The sequence below is a fragment of the Carassius carassius genome, chromosome 30 (genome assembly GCF_963082965.1).
Source record: "Carassius carassius chromosome 30, fCarCar2.1, whole genome shotgun sequence".
Taxonomy (NCBI): Eukaryota; Metazoa; Chordata; class Actinopteri; order Cypriniformes; family Cyprinidae; genus Carassius; species Carassius carassius.
In genome coordinates this window covers 18,589,595-18,602,284 of record NC_081784.1, presented here as the reverse complement: position 1 = coordinate 18,602,284, position 12,690 = coordinate 18,589,595, and the positions used below count along the sequence as shown (strand labels likewise).

The 12,690-nt window shown below is 37.7% G+C and overlaps 1 protein-coding gene across 1 annotated transcript; it reads left to right on the top strand.

The window, feature by feature from the left end:
- The first annotated feature begins 2,613 nt into the window (after positions 1-2,613).
- LOC132110807 (peroxisome proliferator-activated receptor gamma coactivator-related protein 1-like) lies at positions 2,614-12,453 on the top strand. The gene is made up of 14 exons (XM_059517776.1): positions 2,614-2,797; positions 4,415-4,552; positions 4,681-4,833; positions 4,935-5,000; positions 5,416-7,186; positions 7,257-7,310; positions 8,385-8,445; positions 8,726-8,793; positions 9,397-10,057; positions 10,162-10,365; positions 10,941-11,019; positions 11,113-11,234; positions 11,316-11,467; positions 11,933-12,453. The coding sequence occupies exons 1-14, from the start codon at positions 2,717-2,719 to the stop codon at positions 12,031-12,033; spliced, it is 3,711 nt and encodes a 1,236-aa protein (XP_059373759.1). The 5' UTR covers positions 2,614-2,716; the 3' UTR covers positions 12,034-12,453.
- Positions 12,454-12,690: the final 237 nt, after the last annotated feature.

The window sequence follows — 12,690 nt, the reverse complement described above, 5'->3', positions numbered from 1 at the left end:
CACAAGACCAACTGAATTTAATGCACTTTATTTCATTGTAAACTATTAATATTTTTAACTACGTTTATTTCCACCACATAATATATTTATGTTAACTAATGAATTTACTAATGTTAACTAATGAAGCCCTAATGTAAAGTGTGGATGAACAATAAAGAACCAAAATGCTTTGAAACAATATCTATAGGGCATGTTGTAGTCCAGATTAAAATGAAAAAAAAATTTTGATGAACACCTTAGAGAAACCACGAAATCTAAATGGCTATTTAAAATGATTTAAATATGTTTTAGAAAGTAGTGCAGCTGCTAATGGGGTTACCAGGGTTATGGCTGCATTTTCTGCAGGTTAGCGCCATCTGCTGTCAGAGAGTGAATGAGATTCATTCAGCTTATCTCTCACATGTTCCCCCATGTGCTTCTCATGTGTGCTTGTTTACATCAGAGCGCACACATGTCTTTCAAGCAGCATACAGCTGTGCTGTGCATTTTGACCAGTTGATGGGAAAATTATTCTTAAAATGCATTTCATATTCGGAATAATTTGTAATATATAATTTATTCACGGTATTTAGAAGTGCCCATGATAACAATATCGTGCATATTCATTACCGTGATATATCGCAGTACCGAATACCGGCACATGTCTAATATATATAAATAAATATATATAAATATATATATATATATATATGACAATTCAGATTTACAAAAAGACTATTCTTCTCAGAACTGTAAGTTTATATCTCGCAGTTGTGAGGTTGTATCTAACATCTGAACGTAGGTCTTTGAGAAGTAGCTTCACCTATGTTAACATAAAAATAGAATTACTGAACATCAAAGTGCAATTAGCTATCATGACCCTAGAAGTCCAGTAGCACTAACACTAGTAACACTTTTTAAAGTTTACACATTCCTTTTCAGTCCTAAAGCACATTGGCATTGAAGCTGTTAAATTACCTCGAAGAGATGGTGATATTGATAAATTATATTTAAAACGTGAAGCATATTGGATTTTCACTATGAACACATCATAACCCAACAGTCTTAACGAAGAGTTTGATATTCATCCTTTTCTCTAATTATAATATTGATCTATATGTTTGAATTGATTACATTATATTTGATATTTTGATACTGATATTTTGTCTTGGTGTCATTTTTGTAATTATTGTTTTCTTGCAATTAGGTATTCTTTGATTTTGGTGATAGATATTGTTTATTGATTATGTTTCTATTTTTGTTAGTTTCTTTCTTTTTTGAAGTCAGGTATGTCTTGATATGTATGTGTTCAGTGTTTTCAGTGTGTGTGTGTGTGTGTGTGTGTGTGTGTGTGCACGTGTGTGTGCGTGTTGTTTGTATTTTTGTCATGTGGGTGATGTGATTTAGGTTTGTGCTGTATATAAAGGCTGAGCTCACTATCTGAAGAAGAGCTTTTAGGCTCAAAACTTCACCTATGGTGAACACATAAATACATATTTGTATACCTTTGGAGCTGTGATGTGCCAACTTTGATCTTCCTTTATGTAATATAAAAACAGTGAAATTTTAAAAGAATGATATTGAAGGGATAAAATAAGTTTTGTTCAACCTCACTGAAGGAGAAGATGCATGGGCACTAAAGGCAAACCAAGATTTAATGGCGCCTCCTAATGGCTAACAGCAATAATACAATAATAATAATAATAATTATAATACAACAACAATAATAATAATAATTAATTAATTCTTAATTTCCTTTAACTTTTAAATATTTACATCTATAAATAAAGTGTTTACCTAATATAACCATGTAGTTTAACTGTAAATATGTGTCATAATCCAGAGTTATACTGATAGCATTGTATAGTTATCTATTCTAACAACTGACCAAACTGCTTCACAAAAATCTGTGTGTGGAAGAGCTCACAATAACGAGCTGAGGACATCTGCTGGCCAAAGCTCTGTCAATGTCTTTTTGACTACTCCAATATGCAGCAAATATTTCATTACAAGACCAACTTTATTAACAACAAAATATACAATCTATAATCTATGTTTGTATGTATCTATCAATCATTAAATCATTCAATTTATCTATCTATCTATCTATCTATCTATCTATCTATCTATCTATCTATCTATCTATCTGTCTATCATCTATCTATCTATATAATATTATAGCTTTTTTTTAAGGAAGTGTGTCTTCTAATGCAATGTTTATTTTTTTTTTTTTTATTAAAAGTATATGTATGGTTCAATATTTTATAGTCTTTATAAAATGGATACAGCAGGTTAATTGTGATCAGTCGAAGTATATATATTATATAATCTTTATACATGTGGCAAATATTTTAATGTATCTTTTAATGTGTCTTTCTTCCCTATTTTATAACCCTCAAAAGCAATTTGACACTGGGTCAAAAGGTCCCATATTTTTTTACTGAGTAAACATTGTGTTCAGAATAAAACATAACACATCAAATACACTGATTCACACACCACACTTCTTCATTCTACTGAACAGACGTTTAAATAATATAGGACGATAATTAAAAACCACGTAAGAAAAAAACTTACTAGTTCCTAACCGACGAAATGCTTTTTTTCTGGGTCCGATGACTCGTCCTGGGGGCGGGGCTAAACACGTCGAGTTGCCGGTGCCGCGAACATCACGTGGCTCTCCGCCGCTGCTGCGCCTGCAGTGGATTCACGTTTTTCCACGCAGTCGAGTTGTAAGATGGCGGCGCGGTGGGGAACAGGCGAGGAGATGTTAAAAGCCTGTAATACTCAAATGTTCTCACCGGTGAATCTTGACGAGGTAAGAACAGCACATCTGGATACTTATATATTGCCTTGACAGAATTAAATTGTTGACATTTATCGCTGTGGGAAATAGCCGAGGCAAATACCTGCAGATATATGCAGGACTTAGTGACACGTGGATGGTGATGGGGAGAGAGCTTTTGCAGTTCTACTAAACACCTGTGGGTTTATTTAAGAAATGGTCGCAGGAAAAGAAACATTTATCACTTGCCAGTTGTTGTTAGATTTTTTTGCGTATCCGAACTGAAGTCGCATGTCAAGGTATGAATGCACAAGTTTGGTCCTGTTAGCTGATGTTGCCATGCTTCTGCATTCTTATGAACTTAGAGACCAGTGGGACAACTACATGTATTAATTTCTCTCTCTCTCTTTAAAAAAAGTACAGTTTTCATTTTGTAAGCCATAAACGCATTGTTTTGGGTTTTGATATGGTGATGAATAATCTGTAACCAGGAAAGGTAGATATTTATTGTATTTTGTTATATAGTCGGGTGACTCAGCCCACGTGGCTCAGTCATTTTAGGAATGAAACTAGCATTTGTATCCGTGCATGATTTGACCATAAACATTTAAATCAGAAATTATAACGTTAGTACATCATGCCTTCTAAACTTAAAATAACAGATGAAGATCGGTATTTCAGTAGATGTCATCTGTCAATTATTGTTTTGTTTTTTTTGTTAGCATTTTTACTTCTCATTTCTGCTGTTCTTGGTTGCATTTGTCATCTTTTAATTTCGTGTTTAGCGTTGTCATGACTGAATCGAGGTTAGTCCCATGTGGTTAATTCTCTGTCCAGCACGTGGCTCAGTCGCACCGTGGGCCATGTGTGTGTTTACTGACAGCAGCCTTTCGTTCAGCATCTGTTCAAGGTTTTCAAACAAAAGTGCTTCATTATAATTAAACTGGCCTGGCGATTTAATCTTGTTCGCTTTTAGGAAAATAACATGCAGGATTTGATTTGTTTTGAACAGTGCCGGTGTTGGCTTTACCCAGTAATGCACTGCGGCAGGATGACGTGATGTGCGCAACACGTGGTTGTAACTTCAAATGAACGCATTCATAAACTTAATTCAGTTAGCATTTGTCGTATTTAACACCATTTTAATTGTAGGCCTATGATAATGGCTCGACTACGCCTGACCTCAAGGTTTAGTGTTTTTTTTTAATTTTCATGAGGAATATGAAAAATGATTCAAAGAAAATTGAGTATCAACAACATTTCACTGGAGTTGTGTTAATAAATGATTCAGTGAGTTGTATTAACACCAAAGCTGACCATAACATCAGCTGCTGCAGGACAGGCCAGCACTTAAAAACCTCAAAGACAGAGCACATTGTTTGCAGTTGTGCAATGTCTTTATTTTTTTTAAACGGGAACATGAACCTGTTTTCAGCCTCACCTAATTGTAGTGATTTATGGTTTTTGATGCATACTAAATTCTGAAAGTATTAATCCAAATGTTAATATTGGGTCTAAGTCTACATGAAATAAAAGTCTTTAAAATAGGCAAAATCAATTCCTGCAAAAAATGTTTTTCTTATTTCTCTCAGATTTATATCACAGTAGAGAAGAAAAGACAGTTTTAACCTGTTTTTCTTTCTCTCGCAGGTGGAGATGCTTCAGGAAAGCTTCAATGCCGGCTGTCTGGAGTATCCTGGCCTTAGCAATGGAGATGCTCTGGAGGCTTTACAGGGCTGCCTGGATCCTTCTCTTTTGTCTATTTTTCAGGACAGCCCCACTGGAGGAGTAAATAAAGCCTTTTATAAACTGTCAACAGAATACTTGTTTATTGCATTATTTTCTTTCAACACAGTTTGTTGAATGTCACTTGTTTTGCTGTCACTCAGCAATGGCATTTGTTTCCTCTGTTTCAGGTTAAAAGTAATATTGATGAGGAAAGTGAAGCGACGCTGCTCACAGCTCTCACTGAAATACTTGACAATGTTGATGATGAAAACTTGTCCCCTTTTGACACTCTGCCGGATTCAGAGCTGTTCTCAGGGCAGAAGGGTCAGGAACACTCACCTGTGAGTCTTCACCTGTCCAAGCATGTCAGGAATGCTTTGCTTTTTTATTCTAAAATGGCTCAGTGAATTTTCAGGTGACCATTTTCTTTTTTGCACTTTAGCTGAGAAAGTTCATCACACGGTCCCCTCCAGAATCAATGATTCACACAAGACAGTTTCCTGGGAAGGTATTTAAGTCCTTAAATCTTTTTTCGTCTATTTTTGGTATACAACTAAATAGTTTATCATTAGATTTAATTTTTAATTCAGTTTAGATGGCAACGTGTCATTTATAATGATTTGATACTAATTAAAGAATGTTTCTTTTGGTAAATATCTATTGTAATGTTTTATTGTTAAATAAAATAATTGAATATAAGAAAATGACAGGAAAATACAGTGCTGATATTTATGGCTTTTTCAAATTTTCAAATGTTGAACAATATTGTTATTCGGTGAAAAACCTCACAGGGAAATAAAGACTCTTTCATTGACGCAAGCCAGCTTTTATGTACTACTTCTTACAAGTATGAGCAGCTGAAACTACCTTCAGTTCCTAACTTGAAAGTCATAATGTAAGATATGTTGTGTTTTGTTTAATAGAGTCTCCCACGAATGCAGAGAGTATCCCAGCAAAACAGTGAAGGAGAAGAGGAGGATGGAGACGCTACTTTTTCAACCCCCATTCCTAATATTGATTTATCACTGGATGAATTTGATTGGTGCCTTCCTGTGTCCTTAGAGCAGGATGGAGAGAGTATGCAGTTTACTCTCAGCGATTTAGTAAAACACATGCACCCTTACTGCATGACATTATGTCTGGAAGGAGAAGAGGGACAAGAGCATCTCCTGCCTGAGAATGGCCTTGTGCTAGAAGTGGTTGATCAAGGAGAGCATGGAGAACCCATCCTGGCAATCCCAGATCTCAGCATCCCTCTTTCTCACACACACTCTACAGAAGGTGAACAAAGAGTACCGGAGAATAGCATAGGCAAGCCAGAACCAAAGTGTGAAAATAGTGTGGATAAAGTCCCAGCTCCTTCTGAAGTGTCTTTCGTAGTGGAGGAGAGAGAGGGTGTCAAGGTACGTAAAGGGAAGAAGACACGTAAACTACCTGAAGCCCCTCTGGTTGAACAGAGAGTTTTGAGAAGCTCAAGAGTTAAAGAGGAGCCACAGACGAGATGCCAGGAAAAACAAAAAAAGAAAAAGGTTACTTTCTCACCTGTGCTCTCATCGGCAGAGCTCAGAAATCCTAAACGTGATCGTCCTACAGACTTGATGACCCTTAAACCGCAGGTTGAGATGGAGCATATCACAACCCCTCAATCTGAAGCAGAAACCACTGACTCGCGGCCAGAGAACAAACCTCTTGGAAAGTCTGTGGAGCAAGAACCACCCTCAAAGCTAGAGCCTATTAGGGAACAGCCTGCTGCTTGTCAGCGGAATGAAACTAAGCCCAAACCTCTCAGTTTACAGCAGTACCGTCTTCTCCGCCAGCAAAAGAAACCGGATCCTGTGGACAAAACAGAGGATTACAGCACTAAATGGCCCAAGTTACCTGAACCACCCAAGGAGCTTCCCCCAATACCCTGCCTGCCTGACCCCAGCCCCAGAGATCCACGTAAAACCATGCATACTCCTGTTAAAAAAGACCTTGCACCTGAAATAATGACGGCATGGCACCCGAGAGGCCCCGCTGCTCCCCCAACGCCTGAAGCCTTGCTCACCCCACCGGCTTCACTGATGGCTTCCTCGAAGAAACCTGCAACTTCTAAACCAACCCCTCAAACTTCTGATACATCTAAAAGTTCACCCCAATCATTTCACCCCTCTCCCCAGAAACAACCTGCTCCCATCGGCGTGTCACAGAACACTATTCATACTGAGACCTCTGCCCCCATCAGACATGTGGCTGAGGTGCCTCCTGAAAGCGCAGTTTCACTCCCAGTGTCGTCTACATCTGGAGGCTCTCAAGGTCTCGATGCACAGAGTCATAAGGAATGTTTACATGGGAACCCCAATGCTGCTCCATCCAAAGCTCCCTCAAGTCCTCAGATGATCACTACACAAGTTAAGAAATCAAACTCCAGCCCTCATAAACCTAGTGCTGCTGTACCTGCAAAGAGAGAGACCAAGCAGGTTGTTTTAGATCCTGTGTCTGATCAAGCCAAAAACACCCTGCCAGCTAATTCTAAAAAGCTGACCACACGGTCACAGCCTCATATTGCACCAATAGCTGCTCAGCCATTTTTCTCTGCTCACGTTCAGGCCAGAGTTGTTGAACTGGCAGAGCAGGTGAGGATGGCTTCCTCTGAGATCCCCAAACCTAAGAACACCACAGTTGAGCTGATTGAGTCCTTCACAAGTGAAATTGGTGAGTATTTTTCACATGTTGTTAGGTAATAATTTCTGTGGATTGGTTTATAACAAACTTTTTAATTAAGGTATTGAAGCTGCTGATCTTACAAGCCTCTTGGAGCAGTTTGAGGAGTCTCAACGTAAGTGGTATTAATTCTGAGCTCTTTTTCTTACTCTGAAAGTATTTGTTTACCAATTAGGGTTGTTAAGATCATGTTGTAATTCAAGCGGACTATGTGAAGGATGTTAATGCTGAGCACGGCAGAGCTTTCTTTGGAAATGAGTGCCGCCTTAGTGAATACGTACACCCATAATGCCATCTTTAGAATGTAGACCATTCATTTGTAAGAAAATAGGCCACACTAACATTTTGAGTTAGGAAAAAGTTGTCATTGCTTTGACAAAATAATTTTTCAATGTTGCCAGGGTCAAGGACAAATACAGAGTTCACAGTTAAACATGACTCCGTTTTTAGATTTAAACATAACACACAACCATGTTCATCTTATCTTGAAGTAATAAGTGTTTGGTTCACTTGAGGTAAAGTGAGTGCGTTTCCTTTTCCTAGTGCAATTATGTGTTGAAACTGAATGGTTATTGTTTTATCATTTTTACAAACAAATGTACAAGTCACATAGAACTATATAATTATGAAAGTTATGCAGATTGAATATATTTTTGGTCACCCAGGGGGAATCTGTGTGATCAGGAGTGTAGCATGAACTCAAACAATTCCCTCCACAGATTTTGCTCATTTTCAAATTAGTCATGTGAATTTGCAGTGTCTGAAAGAACTGTGAAAGAACTTTATACACAGCTATGCTATTAATAAAAGATAGTTTTGGCTTATATCACACACCTGAAGAATTGGGTCTGTTCCTTTAAGATAGTGTGTGGCTTCAATGAAAACAGCTGATATATGTTCATGCTCATTGAACTGCTGGAATTCTGCCCTGTTAACAACACCATTTGGTGGACATGCAGGGTCTGAAGACTGATGGTGTACCCAATTAAACAAACTATCTTTATTTGGCTGTTTCTCAGCTGTTAGACGAGTGGGCAAATGCAGTTCATTTTTGAGTATCAATACATTCTTCAGCTTGTGGCTGAGTTCTGCTAGATCCTGGACAATCCGATTGTTTCACTTATTTTGAGGGTCTGTCCCATCTTACCCTGCTATATTTGGTCATTCACAACACTACTTTTTCTTTCAGCGAAAGAAGAGCAGAGTGTACCGGAGGTCTCTGGTAGAGCAGCTGCTGTAGGAAACTCCAGGTGAGTATCATGAGGCGGACTGATGGAGTTACCCTACAGCCCTTGCGCTGCTCTCGCACCAAACTCGATGTTTGTGTGTGTGGCCCTAGGCCACTTTTCACCAAGACCTACCAAAACAAATGAAGTCCTTCATCATGGCTTCAGAATGTGAAGGTGGAAGGAGACTAACATAAGCATAGCTTGTGTTAGTCTGAGCGATGTTTCAGCAACATCAGTAATTCAGTGCTTTTGACGTTGTTGCCACTGATTGTATTTATTTATATTTTTGCTTTGAATTCAGTTATGAGCAGCAGGTGGAGACCAAGGCCTTAAAGAAAACCTGCAACCATGACCTGGCAAGCACTGCAGGTAAGGTGTCTTTACTGTGTGTGCTTTGGTTTGGTCTTAAATAAAAGAATGTTTTATGTATAAAAAAAAGTCTGTTATTCTTTTTTTTTTTTATTAAAATATCAAACACATACACTACTGTTCAAAAGTTTGGCATCTGTAATTTTTTTTAAATGTTTTTGAAAATTCTCTTATGTATTTTAGATTAACTTATAAACTATAAGTAAACTATATAGTCATTCCTCCAGTGTCATGCAATCCTTCAGAAAAAAATGTTATCTGCTGATTTGGTGTTCAAAAAAATATTTTCAAAACAGTTGTGCTGCTTAATATTATTGTGGAAACTGATACATTTTACTTTTGAGGATTATTTAATGAATAGAAAGTAAAGAAGAAAAATTTTTGTTCTGCCCAAAAGTTTGAACAGTAGTGTACATGTTATGTAGCTGGTTCATTTAAAATAAATGGCACGTCATGGTTTTACTTATTATATAATGCAAACAAATTCATACATTTAAATCAAATAAATTTTGGGGCCACTGTATATCAAAGTGTGTGTGTGTGTGTGTGTTTAAGCCATTTCTTTGAATAAAAGTAAACTCCATTCAACTGATTTTCCCATAGGCCTTACACCTCCTGCCACACCCCCACACCAGATGTGGAAGCCTATTGCACCAGTTTCACTTCTGGGGAAAACCAAGAAGTCAGAGGTCCTTAAACCAACTCTTAACAAGGCCATTGAGATAGAGGCCAGACCACTACCTTCAAATAAGCTGCGCAGCCAGCCTCAAACCCCTACTATTACTGAACAGACTCAGCCTTTCTCCCTTGACCACGACTACTGCCTCCCCCCAAAAGAACCCTGTCAGAATGAAGTTGGCAGTCGGTGGAATGTCAAACTACAGCCTAGCATTATCATCAAGACTGTTGAGTTGCCACCCAACAAGCAAGCCCAGAACAGCAAAGCTACATCAACTCCTTCAGTTACAGAAGGAACCCAGAGAAATCTCAGCCTCCGTCAACCTTCTGCAGATAGGAGCTGTACATTAGATAGCTCTGCCTTGGTGACTCCGGATGCCTCTCCAAGCAGTCCTGACTCTGAAAGCTCTTTACTGGATGAAGTGAAATGCAACCAGCAGAAATCTGTGAACTACTCTGAGCATTCCTTCAGATCATACCAGCAGGACAGAGGCCGCTCAAAGCGAAGATTCAGAGCCCAATCCTCTAGTAGCTTAGAATCCAGCTCAGAGTCTTCTTCCAGATCACGTTCACCACCAAGGAAAAGGTCCGCTTCGATGTGGTTTTACACATTTATAATAATTCTAAAGGAATATTGAAAGCACATCAATCTAGAGGATGTTGGCAAATGTGTAGTTTTACATTTTACAGATATAGGTCTCGTCACTCAAGCAGCAGATCCAGTTCATCATCTCGGTCTGGTTCCCGATCCAGCTCCAGGTCGTTTTCCCCGCCCCGCCGGCGACGGTATTCATATTCGAGTTCACGCTCTGGATCCTGGAGCCGCAGCCGCTCTCGATCCAGATCCCACTCCTCTGATTCTCTTGGACATCGGCATTGGAAAAATCATAGAAGGTGAGGACTGGCAACATTTGTTTGTGTTGATTTAGTAGAGATGCTTTATAGTTTTTAATGCTTTGTATTAAAATTTATTTTCCATTTTAAAATTAATAATTCTTTTTTTTTTTGTTAAAGGGGTCATATGATTCTGCTAAAAAGAACATTATTTGGTGTAATGCACATTATTGTTTCTCCTCTATGCCCCGTCTTCTGAAATGCATCGACTTTTACAAAGCTCATCGTTCTGAAAAGCGAGGTGTGCTGTGATTGGCCAGCTATCAAGTGCGTTGTGATTGGCCGAATGCCTCAAGCGTGTGACGGAAATGTTACGCCCCCTAACATATGGCAAACTTTACAGATCTTCTTTATTCACCAAGAGCTTGTAACACTCCAAAGAGAAAGAAAAAATTACAATCCCATCATATGACCCCTTTAATACTTCGTTAAAACTAAATTAAAATGCGAACTGTTACTTTTGCAGCTTGCTGAAATAGTTAACTTTTGTTACTCAAAAAAATAAATGTTTTTATTTTTATGGTTATGTTTTATTTAACTATAATAACCCTGATATGTTTTGACTTATTTGTTAGCCCCAATCATCAGAGGGCTGGTTACCGGCATTCGCAAAATTGCAACGAGGATGCAAAAAGACACAAAGAGAGAGCCATTGCAAGTATTTTAATCAAGAAAGATATGTCTTTTAGATTTTTCTCAAAGGCACCTTGGTGATTGCTGACATATCAGTTGAAATGTGTTATGTAGGAGGAGCGGAGAGTTGTTTATGTCGGACGAATTCGTGGAAGCATGACTCGTAAAGAGCTGAAAGAACGCTTCTCATTCTTTGGAGAGATTGAGGAGTGCACTGTGCACTTTAGAGAAAATGGGTATGGCTTCTTTAAATTTTATTCATTTGGTATTATTGTTTACATTAAAAAAGAATATTGCTAACACCCATGTTGTTTCAGGGACAACTACGGCTTTGTTACATACTACAATAAGAAGGATGCGTTTGATGCTATTGAGAGCGGAAGCAAGCTGAGGGAGCAAAATGAGCTTCCTTTTGACCTGTGCTTTGGAGGAAGGAGGCAGTTCTGCAAGACCAGTTATGCTGATCTTGGTGAGCTTAGCATGTTGTTGTTGTTTTTTTCAATTTAAAGTAGTAATGCAAAGGTAAATATTGTTTTCTGAAACACAAACCAAACTGAAATTAACATGTAACAGCATTATTATTATTTTTTGGATATTTATATTTGAATCTGATCTCTTTATGCTGTTCAGGGTGTCGTGTTTTCAGGTGATAAATAAAACCAGTCGTATATGAATTCTTCAGCAACGTGTCTACAACGTGCCTCTCTATTTCTGATTCAGATTACACATCGCTATTCTAGCATAATTTTTGGTCACAGTTAAATGCATCAAGACTCTGGACATATTTACATGTTGTAACTAGGGCAGTAGTTGATGTTTCTGCTGGATATTTCTGGTTGATGAAATTTCAGTACACCACTGATTTACAGTCTTTATAAATGTTCCCGTTAAAGCCTCCCTCCAGATGCTACAGTGTCTTTTTGTTCTCTTTCAGATTCAAACCGGGAGTACAATCCACAGCCTACAAAAGGCAAATTTGATGCACTAGACTTTGACACTTTACTCAAGCAGGCTCAGAGGAACCTGAAAAGGTGACGATCAAGCCACAGGAAAGAAGACCGATTACCTCTGAGCAAAATGCTGCCCCGCATTTCCAGTGTTGCCTATTAATTACCATTTTTGTTTGTTTTTGTTTGTTTTTCTTTGTGTTTTTGTTTATTTCTGCAAGTTTACACCTTCTATTGAAGTGATGATTTGTAAGAAAAATCGAAGTGCAAAAAAAAAAAGATAATGAAATATAATAAAACTGTGTAATGAAATAATAGATTTTTTTTTTAATGATTCAATTTATTTAAATGTTTAATCTGAATTGCTGAATGTTGGATACATTTTAATATGAATTGAATGGAAACATTATGTTGGGGTAAACGGGTTTATAATGCTGAATTTATTTCAATGTAAATAAACCTGGTTGTTGTTGTCTCTTTGGAGATTAAAAGTGTCTTTCTCTCTTAATAGTCCTTTGAAACATTCACATAACATTTGTGTCAATGTTGCCAAAATAAGCAACATATTAATTAGTGTAGTAGCAAATGGGGTTCTCATTTTACCCGAAAATACAGAAAAATGTAAATTTAGGTGAACTGCATGTCAAAAGGTCAATTTCTAATGAGTTTAAATTAGTGCTTTTGAGCTGGTTACATGAGAATATGATGTCTGGATGATTATATGCTGATTTTAAGGTCACCATAA